A 20,517-nucleotide genomic window follows, 5' to 3' on the forward strand; every position below is an offset into this window, starting at 1 on the left:
GATGCTATTCATCCTGTTCATCCTCAGAAATGTTGCCAAGGCTTAACTACTGAGCTACAGTCAAAAGCCCTGCTTCGTCACTCCTGGCTGAAGTAAGATGATATGCCTCCATGCTAACTGCTTGTCAGAAACAAAACTAAAACACCTATGAAAGAAGAAATCATCCAGAGTGTCAAGTTATCTCTGCATATAATTTCTAGAATGTGTTAAAAAATAAATATGTATAAAAAACAATTAGAAGTAAAAAAAAGAAAAAGAAAAGGAAAAGTGTATAATAGAAACGGACACACAGAAAATCGAATTATTGGAGTTACCAGGCACAAAATTTAGAGAAAACTATAAAAACATAATTAAATGGAAATTCTAAAACATATTATAATAATTGAAATTAAGAATTCAAAGGATAAATTTAGCAGTACATTAAATATGTTCTAAACAAAGAATTAACGAACTAGAAAATAAATCAGAGAAAATATCAAAGCTGAAGCATAGAAAGAACAAAAAGGAGAAAAAATACAGGGCATAAAAGAGAAACATCTGAGATATATATATAGATAGATAGATAGATAAAAATACAGATAATGAGAGTCCCAATAGGAGAAAAGATAGAAATTGAGAATTGTCCAAAGATAATAAAAGATATAAGTCCACAGATTTAAGAGCAACCTCAAGATGAATAAATACAAAAACAAAAACCCTGACACATCATATAAAAGCTGCTAGAAAGCATAATCAATGAGAGAATATGAAAACCAGTCAGGTTGAGAGGAGGTGAGACATATTATCTCTTAAGAACACCAGTAAGTCTTCCCAATGACAGCAGATTTCTCAATAGAACCAGTGGGCCAGAGGACCAGAAAGAGTATCTTCAAAGTGCTAGAAAAAAAATTATATCCAAGAATTCTACAACCAACAAAATTGTCCCCTAAAAACAAAATGTTGTGTTGTGAAACAAAATGTTTCATGTTATGCTTAATGAAAGCAACAGCACACCTAAGACAACATATTGTATGATTTCACTTATGTAAAATGTCCAGCAAAGACAAATCTATAAAGACAAAAAGTGAATTGATGGTTGCCAAGAACTGAGCATGAGAATTGGAGGTTACTATAAATGGCCATGAGGGATCTTTTAGGATAATGGAAATTTTCTAAATTGAATTGTGGTGATGATTGCACAATTTTAGAATTTTACTAAAATTCATTGAATTGCACACTTAAAATAAGTTAATTGTGTGATATGTAAATTATACCTCTAACAATCTGTAAAAAAAAAAAAAAAAGGTGGAAAATGATATCAGTAAGATGGTGAATTGGAAATCTCCTGACCTTTGTTCTCCCATGGAAATACTAAATAAACAAAAATATATATATGAAAATAGCTTGAGGACTCTAAGAACCAGTTAAGAAGCTTCAGCAAGCAAGTGAATTCCTAATACTTCAAGAAAAATGCCACATTCAAAACAGCGGACAACTTTGTGGCATTATGTTTACTCTCTCCTCATTCGTCCCCTCCACAGTACAATATATGGCTCTGTTAGGAAGAGAGCTCCCAATCCCAAGTTTCTCCCTCAGAACAAAAGAAAAAAAATAGAACTTGCTGGCAATGTTCTGGATTGTCTAGGGACTGCCAAAGAGACTTATTTCAATCTCACCTGACTCAAAGTACTGATGGGAATGGTGGCATAGTTTGGATGTCAGGTTGGAAGCAGCAGCAGTCACTGTGGCATGTTAGAGCTGCAGGGGTCTGTAGGCCCAGAAGTGCTGATGATGATCAATATAGACACAGGAATATAATAAAAATCCAAGGCTTTTGAGAAGAAGCAAGAGACTTTTAAGAAATTAAGACATATTAAAGCAGCTATATGTGTTGGGAACTGGAATAAAACTACACACCCAGGCTCAGAGAAGACACATCCTCAGAAAAGGTTTGAAAGGACCCTGAACGTTTAAGACAGGCTGATTAATAAAGGTCTTCCCCAGCACAAAACCATTCCACAAAAACTGGGAAAAGTGGCAGTTTTTTTCAAATGCCCAAATCACAACAAAAGATAACAAGAAAAATTAAAAATGGGGAGAGGAGGAAACATGAATGATTCAAAGGAACAAAATAAATCTTTAGAAATTGACCCTAAATAAATGCAGGCCACTAACTTACTTGACAAAGAATTTAAAACATCTATCTGAAATATGGTCAATGAGCTAAAAGAAAATATAGGGAAACAACTAAATTAATTCCAGAAAATGATTATGCACAAAATGAGAATATCAACAAAGAGACAGAGATTACAGTCATTTGCTGCATAACAATATTTGGTCCTATAAGGTTATATTACTATATTTTTGCTGTAATTTTTTATGTTAGACATGTTTAAATACACAAATACTAGTATGTTATAATTGCCTATATTACTCAATACATTAATATGCTGTACAGGTTTGTAGCCTAGGAGCAATATGTTGTAACATATATCCTAGGCATATAGTAGGCTATACCAACGACTATCGAGTACACTCTATGGTGCTCATTACTATATTTAAAAAGAACCAAATAGAAATTCTGGAGCTAAAAATCTAATAACTGAATTGAAAAACTCACTAGAGGAATTCAACAACAGACTTGAGCAGGCAAAAGAAAGAATCAGCAAACTTGAAGACAGGGCATTTGAAATCAAATCAAAGGAGCAAAAAGAAAACAAAATGTAAGTGAAGTATCCCAAGAATGGAAAAATAAGCACCACATGTTCTCACCAGCAAATTGGTTTCCCTGATCATCGCCTAAGTGCACATTTGGGAATAACACCAATTGGGTATCGGACAGAGGTGCGGGGTAGGGGGAGGGGATGGATGTATGCCTACATGATGAGTGCAATGCGCACTGTCTGGGAAATGGACACGCTTGAAGCTCAGACTTGGGGGGATGGGGGGGCATGGGCAATATATATATCCTGAACTTTTGTACCCCCATAATAAGCTGAAATTAAAAAAAAAAGAAAACAAAATGAAGAAAAATAAACAGAGCTCAGTGGATTTATGGGACACTACCAAGCTTACCATTAACACATCCAAAAGATGAAAGAAAAAGAAAGGGGCAGAAAGTGTATTTGAAGAAATAATAGCTGAAAACATCCCAAATTTGAAGAAAGAAATGGATATACAAATGCAAGAAGCTCAAAAAACTCCAAGTATTTACTCATAATGAGGTACATCATAATCAAATTGTGGAAAGTCAAAGACAAAGTAAAGATTTTAAAAGCAGCAAGAGAAAGATGACACATCACATACAAGGGAGCGCCTATAAGATTACTAGCTGATTTCTCAACAGAAACCTTACAGGCCAGAAGGCAGTGGGATGAAATATTTAGTGATGAAAGAAAAACACCTGTTAACTGAGAATATTATAGTCAATAAAATTGTTCTTTTAAAATGGAGGAAAAAGAACAAAAACTGGGGGAGTTCATTAACACTTGACCTACAAAAAATGCTAAAGAAAGTCCTTCAAGTTAACAGAAAAGGACGTTAGAAAGTAATGTAAAGCCATACAAATGTATAAAGTTTTCCAATAATGACAAATATATGAACAAATATTTTAAAATCTGTATTATTGCAAATTTTGTTTATATCTTCATAATTCTTTTTTTTTTTTTTTTTGAGACAGAGTCTCACTCTGTTGCCCGGGCTAGAGTGAGTGCCATGGCATCAGTCTAGCTCACAGCAACCTCAAACTCCCGGGCTTAAGCGATCCTACTGCCTCAGCCTCCCGAGTAGCTGGGACTACAGGCATGCACCACCATGCCCGGCTAATTATTTGTATATATATATTTTAGTTGTCCACATAATTTCTTTCTATTTTTAGTAGAGATGGGGTCTCACTCTTGCTCAGGCTGGTCTCGAACTCCTGACCTCAAGCGATCCACCCGCCTCGGCCTCCCAGAGTGCTAGGATTACAGGCGTGAGCCACCGCACCTGGCCCATAATTCTTGTATAGAGCATAAAAAGAACTGTAAATCTAAATATACACAAAAAGAAATGAAAAGGGAATCAAAGTATGTCACTACAAAAAAAAATCAACTAAACACAAAGAAAGGCAGTAATAGAAGAAATAAGGGACAAGAAAGCTATATGATATCCAGAAGACAAATAGAAAAATGGCAAAAGTAAATCTCTTATCAGTAATTACTTTAAATGTAAATGTAAATGGATTAAATTCCCCAATCAAAAGATGTATTAGCAGAATGAATAAAAAACCAGGATCCAATTTCATGATGTCTACAAGAGAATCACTATAGATCTAAAACACATAGGTTGAAAGGGAAAGAATGGAGAAAAGATATTGCATGAAAATAATAACCAAAAGAGAATGAAGTGGCTAAACTAATTTCAGATAAAATACACTTTGAGTTAAAAATTGTTAAAAGAGACAAAGAAATGGTGAAAGGGTCAATTCACCAAAAAGATAAAATAATTATAAATATTAATATATGCACCAAACATCAGAGCTCCTAAATAAAATAAGCAAACATTGACAGAATTGAAGAGAAAAGTAAATAACTCTACAATAATAGCACAATACATTAAGCCACAAAAGAAGCCTTAATAAATGTTAAAAGATTGAAATCATATAAAATATCTTTTTTGAAATCAATAGTAGAAAGAAAACTGGAAAATTTCACAAATGTGTGGAAATTAAGCAACATACTTTTAAACAACAAATGGGTCAAAGAAGAAATCACAAGGGAATTAGAAAATACTAAGATACAATTTAAAATGAAACACGACATACCAAAACTTATGCAGAGGAAGCCATGCTACAAGAGAAATATATAGCTGTAAAACCTTACATTAAAAAACAAGATCTCAAATCAACAACTAAACTTTAAGCTTTAAAGATCTAGAGAAAGAATAAACTAAGTCCAGATTTAGCAGAAAGAAGGAACCACTAAATGATTAAAGTAGACATCAATGAAATGGAGCAGAGAGAATCAACAAAACCAAAAGTTGATACTTTTAAAAGATCAACAAAATTGACAAATCTTTAACTAGATTGAAAAAGAAAAATATGAAAAGATTTCAATGACTACAATCATAAATAAAAGAGAGGACATCACAACTGATTCTATAGAAATAAAGAGGATCATTGAATAATATGAACAACTGTTTGCCAAAAAATTAGATAACCTAGATGAAATGGGTAAAATCCTAGAAAGGCCCAACCTACCAATACTGAATTATGGAAAAATAGAAATTCAAAACAGACCAATAGCTAGTAAACAGGTTGAATCAGTAATACAAAATCTTCCAATAATTAAAACCCAGAACCAGATGGATTCACTGATGAATTCTAACAAATATTTAAAAAAAGAATTAACACCAATCCTTCTCAAACTCTTCAAAAAAAAAATGAAGAGAAGGGTATACTGCCAAATGCTATGAGGCCAGCTTTACTCTGATACCAAAGCCAGACAAAGACATTACAAGAAAAGAAAACTATAGACCAATATCCCTGTTAAATGTCAATACAGAAGCCTCAACAAAATAGCTGCAAACAAAATTCAACATCACAGTAAAAAGATTACACATCATGAACAAGTGAGATATATTCTTTAATGCAAGAATGGGTCTATATACAAAAATAAATCACTGAAATACACCATATTAATGGAATGAAGGAAAGAAAACACATGATCATCTCAATTGATGCAAGAAGAAAATCCCCACCCTTTCATGATAACAACATCAACAAATTAGGAATAGAAGGAAACTACCTGAACATAGCAAAAGCCATACAGGAAAAGCGAAGCCCCCAGCAAATATCATACTCAATGCTGGAAGACCGAAATAGTACCTATAAGATCAGGAACAAGACAAAGATGCCACTTTTGCCACCTCTACTCAACATAGTACTAGAAGTTATCCAGAGTAACTAGGCAAAAAAAAAAAAAAAAAGAAGTAAAAGGTATCCAATAGGAAAGGAAGAAGTTAAATTATCTCTGTTCACAGAAAACACAATCTTACATAGGAAACCCGAAATATTGCACACACAAAAAAACTATTAGAGCCAATAAACTGATTCAGCAAGGTTGCAAGATATAACATCATTATGCAAAAACCAGTTGAATTTCTATACATCAACAATGAACTGAAAAAGAAATTAAGAAAACAATTCCATTTTCAATACCATCAAAAAGAGAAAAAATACTTCATAATAATCATAATTAATTAAAATGCTGTTCCAGCTAAATATGCAGACTCTGGCTGGGACTAATACTAATAGTAGATGATGTTGATTTTTAAGGCAAAAACAATTCTAGGGATCAAGCATCATTTCTTAATGACAAAATAGTCCATCCAATAAGAACATATATTGATTGTAAACTTTTTGCACCTAATAATGTAACCTCAGATTATATACAGCAAATAGTGATAAAACTAAAAGAACAAATGGATAAATCCACCACTTTAGTGGGAAATTTTAATTTACCTATATAAGTAACTGATAGAACACACTGAGCATGGGGTATTTTCCCTGCAGTATGAGGGGCAGACTTCACACTGAGTAAAGTGAGAAGGCTCCACGCAGTAAATCTGGACTCTCGTGAGAAGGGTCATGATTAGTCCACATATACAAGTATTTATCATTCAAACCAGGACAGTTTTGAGAGCAAAAGGTGTCACTATTAGAAACTGTGCAGGAACAACCTTGCTCAGCCAAACCAGCACTTCTGGTAAGTCCTGTCATAATTGATGGGAAAAAATTATCTGAAGTAATCACAATAGCAAATTGTACTTGGAGTGCCTCCCATTTAAAGCTCCCTTTCATTGAATAGGATAGTCTCTTAGGAATTCATATTACCTCACTAAAATGGGAAAGCATCCCACACTCTTGTAGGAAAGATGGCTGACTTACCGGACAGACTGTTCTGGAAAGTCTCTTGCATATTCACGTACCGAGCCACTTCACAAGTCTTCCTGATAAAGTCTGCGAAGGCTTTCCAGTAATATGTTTGTTCCAGGGAAAGTTGTGCTTTCTCAAGTGTATGAAATATACTACGGTCAAAAAGAATCCAGAGAAAGCTAAAATTTAGAAATGATTTTCAGGATGACAGATCATTATAAATTTAAACACAAATATATGCAAATACCTGGGACTCCACTTAGGTAAGGAATTAGAATCTCTGAAATAGTTCTAAATATTTATTTGTTTATGAATTTCTCCACTCTAATTTGAAAAATAAAGTGAAAGCCATTTATAGGAATACACAAAATATAAGACAAAGTAAATCAACAGGAAAGAAAGGAAAATTAAAGGCCACACTATGAAGTGAACTTTGAGGTTAAGAAAAATAGGTTCCCTATTTGACATATTAGATTATGAACTTCTCAGCAGCCAAGGAAAGTGGAAATTGATCACACATATAATCCACAAAGTCATAAAATAAAAACAAGGCAAATTTTCTGGAGAATTATAGCTCCCAAGAGAAACCTCCCACTGGTACTTAATGTGAGAGCCCTGAGTAATATAATAAATGAGAACCTCAAACACATGCACACCTCGGACCAAACAGGGCTCGAACACAGCTCGTGAAAGATTAAGCTGATGGTTAAACTTTAAAAGAACCGTTTCATATTTTATAGATGCTTTCCAATAGTACCAAAGTGGGGTCGTATTTTTCAAATAAATTAAACATCTTTCTGTTCTATTGATTAGAAATATAATGTACTATGTTGAGCTATCATTTGAGTAGAAGGGGGCAGTCGAAATCATTTTGACGTCCAGTCATTCAGAAGTTTTCCATCAAACATGTACTTACACTGTGGAGACAAGCTGGTGCTTACAGTCACCAGAAAAGACATCATTCCCAGGTGAAGCGTCAGCTCCCAGCAGCCGGAAAAGCTGAGTACAGGAGAAGCTTGCTTCTGACAGCTCTGTCTCAAGTTCCTGCCAGTCCAGATATCCTTCAGGTGTTAAAACTGGCATATTTGTGTACCCAGTAATGACCTCTTGCAGAATATGATCCTTAACAGAAAAAATATATATTGCTTGTAATAAATAAAGCAGTTCGAATGTGAGTACTTGAGATGCAACCTTTACCTAGTTTCACTGAATAAGGCGTCCACTTGAACTGCTCATTAAAGACCATGTTTTGTAAGATGATCACCTAAGTCATAGTTCTAGACTTGAGTCTTTACTCATGTTCAAGTCAGTTGACCCCCAAATAAAAACTTTATACAAAAATAAAATAGGACGAGACCCAAGTGTCATAGCCATCTGCATCAGCTAGTCTCCCCAAACGGCCCAAATGAACGAGATCCCTGAGAGCCTCACTCTCAGTCATCTCCTTCCAAAATTCCTCTAGGTTGGGCTCTAACTCACACGAACCCATAAAATGCAGAAGTGACTTGTGCCAGTTTCAGTTCTACCTCTTCTGAGGGGTGGCAGCTTCTATTCTCCCTCCCTTCCTGCCTATTTTTTGGATTCCCGGATGACCATGGAAGAAGTCTGGCTACTCTGCTGAGAGACCACGTAGAGAGGCTACGCAGAGAAGAGAGAACCTGAGTCTCCAGAGGAGAATGAAAGATCCTCCTCTCAGTGACCCAGCTGAGCATCCAGCCTCAAGCCCCCACTGCCATCCGACTGCAACTATATGAGCGATGCTTGGTAAAACCAACAGAAGAAACACCTGGCAGAGCCCAGTCAACCCAGAGTCATGGAAGATAATAGAAGGTGCTTTGTTTTAAGCCGCCGAGCTTTGGGGTGGTTTGTTAATGATAGATAACCTAGGCATCGTCAGAAAGGCAGTCTCACATGTGTGCAACTGTGAATATATTCATCACTAGTAGCAGATCCTGCTGAGTTCCTGCTCTTTGTGGGGCTATGAGTTGGCTTTATAGATACAAAGAAATTTGGAATGAACTTTCTGCCAGGAAAGAGCTTACACCCAATAGCCGGAAAGCAATGTGCAAACAGGTAGTGGTTTTTCATGCCTGCATACCTTCACATACACTTTTCTATCTGCCTAGTATCCTCTTCTGATTTCTTTTTGCTTCCAAATCTTATACCTCATTTAAGGCTCATTGACTTATTTGGGAAGACACCCAGATGCTGAGCTGTTAGGTTGTCTGCCCTTCTCAGCCAAGATACTGTCTTCTTCACATTTGTACTCCCTTCATCATACCATCTTGCATAGAGTAGGTGCTAAGAAAGCATTGACTGGATTGAACTATATACACTACTATCCCAATGACTATCTCAATTTTTGTTTTGTTCTGATATCATTTTGCTAGTTTCATTATTTCACTGGTTTTATTTCAAGGTATATAAAAAAAGATTAAAAAATATGTAATTCTGAGAGGAAAAAATGAATGACAAAAATATGAATATTATGATGTTTAATTCTCAGTAAGAAAAAAAATGGGCTGAACTTGACATAATAATCTTTCCAAACAAATTGCAGAACATTCTGCAGTCCCACTTGAACACTCAGCCAAGGTAGCCCCGTCCTGGGCAGAAATGAGAAAAGCATGATTTTTAAAGCCTATGACCAGCAAAAGCCACATCTTTGCTGTAATTGACTGATGAACAAAGACCTACCTCTACTTTTCTAAGATACTCAGCCAAACATGAAACAAGTTAGGGAAGTAGAAAACCAGAGAAGGGGAAGAGGCATGGTTTGAAAGGCTGGGGTGCTCTTGGGGAATGTCGGGTAGGTGTTGCCCAGACACACAACCTCCCGAGCAATCAGATAGAAGGGATGGACCTGAAGGGCAGCTGGGCCTCAGTTGGCCAGTTTCATTTAAGTGTATGAGCTGATGTCAATGCTTGCCTCATCAAAATCCCAAGTTAAATATTAGCATCTTCAATAAATTTAACCTTAAAAATGAGCCCATTGGTTCTCTTGGAAGAGCTCAGAAGACAGAATACTTACAGCATCCTCTACTGAGCCCAACAGTTTGCTTAAAACACTGGTCTCATTGGAGGAATTATGATGGCATAACAGTCCCTGCAGGCCACCCCAGATGCTGGAGTTCCCAGGGGGTCGGAGGGCCTCCTGCTCAGACCAGCGTTCATCCGGGCAGAGAGTAGTAATGTTCTTCATCAACATCTAAAAGATTAATGAGGGTGGGAAGGGGTAACATTTAGAGAGGCTTAGATAGCCTCTCCATGGGCTCAAGAACTGCAAATAGAAATAAGCAACAATAAAAATTTTAAAACACAGCATAAAGTTATTTGAAAACTTGCCTATTGTTCCCTTTATTTTGCTAGCACAATTCACAACAGGAGCAAAACTGAATATTGCATGAGCTTCTTGAATGTTTTATAAAAATTGTTTATTTATAATCCTTTGCTGTGCTTTACCTGCTTTAACTCCCAAAAGAACACATCCTTTTCCAGTTTCAATTGGTCAAGTCCAACCCATTTAAAATCGTTAGCTAATGTCTCCAGGCGAATGAGGATTTCTGCAAGATAGACAAATTGATTTATTATTCACCTCAGGTAGGCTACTCCGAGCTTGACTTGTATGCCTGGCCATGAATTAATAAACTGAATTCTGCCAACATGCATTTCAGTAAACTTGACCTGTTATCATACATTTTGTTACCTTCCTTAGAGAGGAAAACAGAAAACATCATTAGAATGCCACATATCCTTTCTGAAGACTCGTGAGTATCAGTTTTTAGTTACAGGAGAATTTTGCTTCTAAAGTGACATCCCTCCTCATTTCTTCTCTCCCCTCCCTGAGAAGATGAAAAGGCTCCAGCCCACCTGGGCAAAAGTACAAACCTGACTTCCTCGGAAGAGGCCAGAAGGAATAATGCCCACCATAGTCGATGAAGTTCAAAGAGCATTCTGCAAACCTAGGAGCGACATGCTCTCCCTGCCAGACACCGAGAAGCCGAGAAGCACAGACCGTGAAAGATTCACAATGCACTCTGGTCCCTTCCCGGCCTGAGAACCACAGACGCCAGTGTGAATGTGAAAGTCAAACGCCAGTCCTCAAAAACTGCCCCTCACAGGCCACACTGCGAGCTTATGGCAAACAGGATGCACTCTTCCCTGTGACGGCGTTGTTCATTCAGTCTTGGTGTGCTGCATTTGAAACACCCTCGCAGGCGTCATAGCAATGCATAAATATGTATGCAACACCAGCAAACTTATCTCCAAACTTTACAATGTTATCAGGCAGTTTCAAGTCCATTTTCCAATAAATTTCATGTTTGCTCTTAGTGAGTGAATGACAAATAATACCAGAGCTAGTTTACCTTGGACAAAATGTAAATTCTGGGCTATTGAATTCCTGAGAGCTCCATCAAGCTGAAGCAATCTCTTCAGAGCCGGCCATGGGGGCAGGTTTTGCAGCACGCTCTGCAATTTCTGCAGATGCTGTAATCTGAGGGCAAAAATAAATAAATGAAATAAAATGGAAAGCAGCTCAAAGGGCCAACTAGGGATATAAAAATTCGATTCAAAGGAAAATATTCCACTGCTTTGGGAAGTGTGTTCATAGACATAAAGTCTTACTTCATCATATAACCAGGTTCTTGACAATTGCATTGTTTGAATCAGCTGATTTGGGGATTCTTTTGGTACTGAATAGGGATTAAACATTCTCTTTACTCAAAAACAGAAAAGTTTATTCCTGACAGTGTGTAATAGAGGTGAGGGTTAGGATAAATTTCCAGGAGAGATTTTAAAACATTTGCCTTGAATCCTGCAGTTATAAGACAAAGAAAAATAATTTGAGAAGAGTTTTAAACTGTAGAGAAGATGTGTGGCGGCATCCAGAACCCATCAAAGTGGTCCCAACCAGGGAAAATTAGCAAAGCCCAGGAGAGTCTCCACAGTCACGGCCATCAAGGCAGGATGACCAGGCAGGCAGCTTCACACCTCTGGTCCCTGGAACATCAGGCTAACGGGGCCCAGACATGTGGAAGACGTGGAGGAAGTACCTCAGAAGAGAAGCTGGAACAAAAATGATTCTGAGAATGAGAGGAAACTGAAGTTGGGATAAATATGGAAGAGTGAGGAGCACAGCGCAGTCCCACTGCGTGTAGCAAGACTGCCATGGAGCAGGCGAGGCCCAGCTTTCTGAGCCTTTGTGCAAGCTCATGGAATCCTCGCCCATGAAAAAGAAGCCAAGATAAAAGAAGAGAAAAAACAGAAAGGGATGTGACTACTTGAAGCCCAGGCAAAGTGCTCCACCGGCTCGGGCCGGGCCTCCGCTTTCGGTACCTGCACGCCACTGGGACTTCTGCGCCACAGTGGCTGGGCTCCGCACGGCACCTCCATAGTCTGGGCTAAGCACAGGTTTGATAAATTGTTGCTGCCATTCTGTAGCTTGTGTGCTGTTGGATCTGACCTCTGCAGAGGATATAGAGAGAGTGAGGAGGGTCCTCATGATGTTTCTCTGCAAGCAACTGGCAGGAGGACGTACCCATCTCCATATCGTCCCCTGCAAGGCAGAGCGGCGACTCCACCACAGCTGCATGCTTGGGCTCTCTGGCCACTGACCAGGCTCATGCCACCTCTCTCTGGCCTCAAACCAGAGGTGCGGCTTCTTAAACTTGGCCTCTCTCTGCAGGATGAAGTGGGGTTAGGTTACTCATTCCTCTGACTCCCTGGGCTACACTGAGGAAGACGCAGAATGGCTCTAGAAAAAACTAGAAAGTGGGAAGGAGATGGCTGTACTTTATTTTATTCTCCCCAAGGAAGAAAAGATATACTGTGTGTCTTGGAACCTGGATCTGGGCTGCCAAGCCTCTTCAAGCTTTGAAAAGCAAGGACATGCATGGCCAGGCACAGGGAACTATGCCCCTCATATCTGTGAACAGGCGCCTGGCAGCAGCATGCGGGCTTGAAGGGTTAGTCCCTGCTGGAGGCTCCAGCGGCACCCCACGAGTCCTTGCCTCACTGGGATCTGTGCTCTCCGCTGGCACGTGCATGGGGGCTCCCAGGCCTCAGCCCCCCAACTGAAGGGACTTGGGCAGGAACAGACAAAACCCTGACAAGGAAAGACGGTCTGTAATGACACAAAGGTCTCAGCGGGAAACTGAGGGTCTGGTGATATTTCAATTCCTCTGGGTTGAAAGACTTGGACAATTGGCGATGGAGAAAGAGTAAAAAAGCAAGGATGTGGTTCCTGGACCAAAGCTTATGATAAATTTATGATAAAAGACATATGGATTCGGGCTAAGGGTGAGTGTGAATCTCATAAAGATGTGAAGACGGCTGAAGGGCAAGGAGCTGCCTGACTTCACGACAGCGTTTAAACTGAATTGGAGAAACAAGGATAAAACTTTGAAAAGAAAGTAATAGAGATATCAATAAGTCTAACAAAAACAACAACAGCACATATTAAGGTGGAGAAGAAAGAATTCAGCAATACTCCAGAGACAATCAGAGAGTTGGGAGCCATAGGTATGGCAGATAAGAAACTACATAGCACAGAGAAGAGAAAAATTGGAATTTTAAACACCACCCACGCCCCCCCCACACACACGCTGCGATGGGACTCAGGACTCCAGACAAAAGCAAAAGAAAAAAATTACGTTGAAAATATAATAGTAGCATTAACAAAAGGGACCACAAAATCTGGAAGGTATGCTTGAAGGGACATCTGATGTCTGTGTAGGAAAATCAGTGACTCTGTAAGAGGGATGGAGGGGTAGAGGGTGAGTTTAGAAGGAGAGATAAGCAGGTGTTGGTGGCAGGGGATGGGAAGGGGCCAGTGTTGAAGGGCACCCACTCATTGTGAAGCATTCTCATCACAGGGGTCTCCATCAGTCCTTAGCAATCTAACAAGGTGGGCAGATTCCTCTTTACAGATGGTGAAGACACAGGGCCCTTGGGCGGTCCTGTGTCCAGTCTCCAGCAGAGCAAGGGGCTGAAGACTAGAAAGGGCTTAGGGACCATCTAGTGATGCTATTACCAAACCAAGAGGCCAAGGCCCAGGGGGACCAACAGCAGGGCCAGAGCTGCACAGGTAACAGATTTGCTTGTCATCAGGGCAGTCATGAGGTAGCAGTTTTGCATCACCTTTGACAAAAGTGGTGTCCAAACAGACATGGGAGGCTCCAAAGGCCAATTGCTCGCCCAGGGCACACTGCAGGTAGATGCCAAAGCCAGTGTTTGGGCCCTCATCTTCCTGACCCTGAGAGTACGCAGAAATTACATATGGGGGGCAGGAGACTCGCACTGCCCATGGTTGGTACCTAGAATGTGGTATGGTCTTCACCTTCCCCAATCCCTGCGCTAGCTAAGAGGTAGAACTTCTGGGATGTCACTCCCCTAGTCTGGCAGAGAGCAGACAGGGTATTTGAGGTTTGTGGGATAGTTAAGGTCACTTACTGTGGTATCTCGATTAATGGGCATTAAATTAAAGACCAGCAGGAAAGTTATCAGTAGCCCCAATGCAATGTCCTGCATTTGAAGCTCATTTATGAGAGAACGCTTTGTCCCTGCCCTGAGCCTTAGGTCACTGTTTGCAAGGCGTCCCTGCCGGCTCCCTGTGTCCATCCCCCTGTCACTTTCACAGCCCAGCAGCCTGGGCACAAACAATTCATGCACCCAGGCATCTCTTAAGCAAAAGTTAAGAACTAGAACCTTCTCAAGCAAGATCCTATTTCCCAAGTGGGTTTCGGAAAATGTGAAAGAGAGGGAAATGCTTAGAGTTGCTATTTGTTATGTAATCACAAGAACACAATGTGGCCCCACACAGTTCTGACATCACAATTCCCTCTTGATGGTGCACAAAGAGCAAGAGTTTGTGTGACCCCGGTTTCAAATGAACCTTTTGAGATAATTTTGAGAAATCATATTGTTCTCTTCGAAGGCGAGCCTTAACTTCAGGAGGAGAATAAGATTCAAGTTACTACAAATTGCCACACATACTCAGAAGAAAGATTCAGTCTTGACTGTTTTGGTAAATAAATTTTGGTTATCTTAAAAATGAAGAAACCACAAGTTCCACCTTTTCCTGCTTCTAAAATATTTTTGGACCTTATGTAAACACTTCAACTATGCAAAATCTTTAAGTATGAAACAGGTAGTTCCTTACATGAAAATATCTCTAAAAGGTATTTGTTCATTTTTAAACAAATGCCAAAGACAGAAAATCTAAAATCCAGAAAGCTGACACCTTCTCAAATATTGCTCCTTCATTAGATGATTTGCAACATCCGCGCGGGCATCCTGACTGATGCAGTGTGTTCTGTCCTGGTCCACAATGAAAACCTTGAATTTCCCATTTGTTAAGTAGGGATTCATTGTCTAGCTATAGTTTTACAGAATTTGTTTCTAACGGTATCATCGTGCACTATTCAAAATTCAGTGTTATCTACCTAATTGATAACAGAACAGGGAAATGTGCCTTACATCTTTGGAGATGTAAGGTTGTCTCTCGGGCCATCTGCTGCCAAGCTGTCATTCAGGAGGAGCAGCCCAGTGTGCAAAGCTTCCACCACCTTCCACGGCTTGCCCTCTTCGAGCCGACCCCTGAGAGCCTCCAGACTGCGGACCATGCCCATGAGTATCTTCTGAAACAGGCTACCCTGTTGCCACTGATTAAACACCTATGAATTTAGAAAAATAATACTATTGTTAATAACAGCAAATTAGAAATAATAGTACTTAGTTAAGAAATATTAACAGATTATTCTAGATGAAAGCCAATTTTGATTTTGTGGGCAAATTGAAATGTCTGTTAACAATTGCATTATGATTTAATTTTCACTCAGGGATTAAAGATTAAAAATTGCAACAATGGATACATAGAACTTTTTATTTGGTACCCTATTTCTTTCTTTTCTTCCCTTAAAGAGAAAAAAAAGAGAGAGAGAGAAGGCAATAGCGTAATTCTCTAAACAAATGAAATATAATTTTGAAACTAAACTAACATGTTTAGGACTACATAAATATATTCATATATTTTAAAATATATCCCATAATTAATACATAGGTGCTAACTGCCATTTAATGACAGGGACTTGGGGGCGATGACACTAAGGGCAATTAATATTATGGTTTATCATCATTACACCAAAACAGATCAGTCAAGCCCGAGTCAGACAGCGTCGGGCAGTGCGTGATGGACATCTAGTTGTGCTCACCAGGCCTCAGTTAACTCTGAGTCTACATTCCCCAGACAGTGCTCAAAGCAAGGTGTGCACCGGGACATTTCGGTGTTGGTCATTTCAACATCGTTTCCTGTCCTTTTAGTGCTGAGGACTGTAGTGCCAGCAAGTGGACAATCCACCTATACATTTTTAATGATGTTTTATCCACTATTTGAGATTTTGACCTTTATCAGTGACACATGTTAGGGGGGAAGTTAAAGAGTTTCTCAGTAAACATGTGAGATGGACATTGCGGTGCTCGATAAAGGAAATAAGAAGCAACCGCCAGGGAGACTCTGCTTCACCGTCTCCAAACCCTCCCCAGGGAGCACAGAGCAGAGCTAGGGACGGGCAGGGCCCCCACCGGCTTCCGAGGTCAGGAGCAGCCAGATCTCTGGGGGCCTCTGCCCTGCCAGCACCGCTGTGAAAACAGACTGCAGCCTCCCTTCTCGTCCTTTCCCTTTACATCACAGTCACTGTCCTTGTGCTTCTGGTCAAAACCAGGGTGAGGGGACAAGGAAGCCAGCACTCAGAGTGCTGCAGGGAGCACTTGCTCGCAGATGTCCAGAGCCCATCAGAGCAGCCCAGGGGGGACCTGACACACCAGTAACAGAGCATGGGCCTCGGAACTTCTTAGTTGCCAGCTAAGCCTAGGACGGACAGTTTGGTGACACTTGTGTTGAGCTGCAGCCAGTGGATACACATGGAGAAGGCGCACACAATGGCCAGGATGTGGGCATCCAAGGCCTTTCCCTGGGAAGGACATAAAATCAGGCAGTGAACAATGTGGGGAAGGGGGTGGGCTTGGGCACACTGCAAGCTGGCATGCCTTTGGACAGAGCATTTGCATGTGGCACAGCGCCTGTTTGCAGACTCGCGGCCAGCTGACCGCATGGACGAGATAGTTTTTGGCTTCTGACCAGTTGGGGTGACAGTCTCCACGGTGGCCCTCTCTCTCAGCGTCATCCTCCAATGTGCTGGACAAGACTGAGCACACCATCCTCCCTAATGAGCTGTCTGTGGGAAACTGGCAACAGGATGAGAAAATCTTTGTAGGTTAAGCCTTTTTTCCTAGAACGTTTCTCGTCTAAAAATAATACCACAATCTTGCCTAAGTAAGAGCTCTTACAGTTGCTTGATTGAAGAAGTAACAGGTGATAAAGTGTCACTTGTAATGTTTACGTGATTTATTTTAAGGGGATATTTTTGTGGTGAAGAAACTTGATTATGTTTTTGAGAATTACCCACAAGCAATGGGTGCAGCTGCTTCTCCAGACCAAAGCGTGGAGCTGATATCAAACACTGTTCATCTTCATTCTTGGGCCAAAATCAACATGGACCAGCCCAGTGTCATTGACACTTAGGACTAACAAAGCTCTTTTGCCAAGAACCTTCTCTTTCCTAACTAACAAAAGTGAATAAAATGAGAAAGATTCGAATGGGGATCCTGGGTCAGAAACTGTTTAATATTTTTAAACCAAATTTCCTTTACTTTGTATATGAATTTAACTGCAGTTTCTCTAACACTGCTGTTTAAACGCTGATGTTTGCGTTAGAACATTCCCCTATTACATCATTTTAAAATAATTGTGGTGTCATCTTTCAGAGATTCGACTGATGGCTGCTGTGGTCTGAGTGTTTGTGTCCCCCTCAAAATTCATATGTTGAAAACCACAGGGTCCCTCGTGTTTCTGTTATGATTTTTTTCCTTTAATTAAAAAAAAAAATTAGACAACGATACCATGTATCATGTTAGAGAGATAAGGCCCAGTCTCACGGTCTCCGAGAGAAAGACATGGAGCCGCCAGGTTCCCTGGGACTCGCCCTCTCATGGAAGTGAGGCTGCAGTGAGGTCATGGGGGCTCCACAGAGCATGTGACATTAGACGCCTCTGATTTGGGGAGCAGAGAAAGGGAGCAAGAAGGACCACTCTCGTCCAGAGGCAGCATGTGGTGAGGCCTCAGCAGGATCCAGGAGGGGCCTAGGAACAGGCTGACCCCAAAAGTAAAGGGCTTAACAAGGAGAGAGAAGCAGGGCAAAGGCCACCCGAGAAGCCCACTTCCTGATCCCCGGAACCTGTGACTATGTCATGCTGCACCGCAGGTAAGATTTCAGGTCACAGATGGAATTGAGACTCCTAATCAGCCGACTCTGAGATGGGAGATCATCCGGGATTATCTAGGGCACCCAATGTAATCACACAGGTGCTTATTAGTGGAGGTAGGAGGCAAAATGTCAGTGCCAGAGTGATGGGATGTGAGCGGGACTCGAGCTGCCATGACTGGCTTTGGAGACGAGGAAGGAGCCGACAGCCAAGCGATGTGGGCAACTCTAGAAGCTGGAAAAGGCGAGGAACAAGTGAAGGGTACCAGATATGCTACCACAAAATATGTCGCTTTGGCATATGAATTATTTCAAGCTAAAGGCTCAAACTTAGAACCTGCAGATGCAGGAAAAGCTCCTTACTTCTCCCTAACTTCCTAAAAATAAAGTATAAATGTCCCTTTTGTAAAGGAAATTTGCATTTATAAAGGAAATTTTCATTTGTAAAGATGTCTTCTACCAGGAAGAGAGCTACTCCTCCAAATAAGGCTGATCACCTGAGACACTTTCATCTGCATAATAAAACAGCCCTATTCACTGCAAGTCTCCTCCTCCCTCACCCTACGAAACTTGCCTCGATGCCCAGAAACGCAAAACCCATTTTCCTTTGTATAGCCTAATAGAGTGTACATGCCTCAGTCATCTGACTGCCACCTTGAAACACAGGGACTCCGTGACCTACAGTGGGGTTACGCCCTGATAAGCCCACTGAAACTCAAAAATGCATAAGTCAAAAGTGCACTTATGAGACAGAGCCAAGGAGGCTGATAGAGACATGGCTTTTTGGATCATCCCTGCTGGAAGGTAGAATACTGGTCTGAGGAAAGCCGAGGGCAGTTGCAGCTCAGGTGTGGATCACAGGGAGACACAACAGAGATGTCTGGGGTCCCAACCAAGAAAAACTGCAAAGCTGAGAAAGAAGAAGACAGAGAATAGAACACAGTGGCATAATCCAAACCCAGAGAGGCTGGGAGCTGAGTGAAAAGCTAAGGGAGGCTTCCCTCCCCCACATAGGTACCTTCAGTGAGCATCAGGGCACAAAACAGTTCAGAGGTGTTTCCACCCTCTACGAGCCCAGGCACAGCAGCTAAATAGGAATAGTGGAGTGAACCAGCAACCCACAGGCTTACAAATGTTCAAAAGGGACACTCAAGAGAGGGCTGCAAGAGATCAGAGTACCAGCTTTCTCACACCTAAACACTTTCTCTTCTGCACTCCTCCCCAGTAATGGCATTAGAGAGTGTAATTTTAGCTCTCAGGCCAGCTGGTAGCCCTGCTTCCCATCCCCGACATTGCAACCACAAGAATACTCTGAACCAAGTAGCACACGAATGGCTGCGTCTCCATGGCGGCTGCATGTTCCCACTGAGCCCACCACTGAAAGTGGGGCCACTGCAATTTGCAAGCTTGCAGGCATTTCACAGGATGGCGTGCTGACGGCTTAGACAGGTGGGCCAGAACTGTGCCTGCCCCAGAAATGAGAGCAGTTCAGGGAGACACAGGGGAGAGGTGTCAGTTCCAGATTTGAGTGGTGAGGAAGCCCTCGTGGACATACCCAATGGGAGAGTATGGAGGGGCACTGAGGAATGGGGATCTGTGAGTACACTCATCCCCCACCCCTGCTAGAGAACCTCCATATTGGATAGGGGTGCAGCACTCAGAGTGAATTAGCATAGCCCTGGTTTTCATGATAACCAAATTCCTCAGCTGAATGGGAGCAGAGGCCCCTCCCCTGGCTCATTACAATAGGGAGTGCAGCCTGAGCCACGAATGCGTGAGTGGCCATTTGTTCCAGGGGGAAATGTACCCCTGGAAGAGGCCCCTGTGGACACATAGGCCTACCTCTCTCCCCTTGGGGCCTTATGGTAGAACAGATGTGCACAATTGAGGATCCCCCCACCTGCCAGCGTCTCACAGAGATGCACACTAGTGGGTCAGACACACGGACTGAGGGGTAGTTCAAGAGCTGGTCTCCAGTGGTAAGATCAGATCACACTAATTGATCTGATGGGAGAGTGCTGTGGAGTTACAGGGAGTGAATAGGGAGGGCTTCCACCCCACCCCACAGAGAAACTGCGCTAGTGGACAAGGGCAGAAAGAGCCTGACCTGAAGCCTTAGTTCACAAGACATTAGGCTCCTCCCTGAGGAACAGCCCTCCCAGCTAGGAGGGACTGCCCTGAAATTCATACCAATGGTTACCCCTAGTGGCTGGATAAGCAACCTCTGAGTCGTTTTGGGGCCTTGCCAAGCCACTCCAGCTCTCACAATCCAGCCACAATTTGTCTTGCTCCTCCCCCAAC

General features: G+C 41.2%; 1 protein-coding gene across 1 annotated transcript in view; it reads right to left on the minus strand.

Moving 5' to 3' along the window:
• ABCA13 (ATP binding cassette subfamily A member 13) overlaps positions 1-20,517 on the minus strand; it is a 459,896-nt gene that overhangs the window by 374,941 nt on the left and 64,438 nt on the right. Inside the window, 7 exon segments of the mRNA XM_069462020.1 lie at positions 6,908-7,047; positions 7,812-8,017; positions 9,927-10,103; positions 10,358-10,458; positions 11,263-11,390; positions 15,374-15,570; positions 16,976-17,140. Of these exon segments, the coding sequence (XP_069318121.1) occupies positions 6,908-7,047; positions 7,812-8,017; positions 9,927-10,103; positions 10,358-10,458; positions 11,263-11,390; positions 15,374-15,570; positions 16,976-17,140 (1,114 nt within the window).

Source organism: Eulemur rufifrons, chromosome 29 (genome assembly GCF_041146395.1).
Source record: "Eulemur rufifrons isolate Redbay chromosome 29, OSU_ERuf_1, whole genome shotgun sequence".
In the NCBI taxonomy this organism is placed as follows: domain Eukaryota; kingdom Metazoa; phylum Chordata; class Mammalia; order Primates; family Lemuridae; genus Eulemur; species Eulemur rufifrons.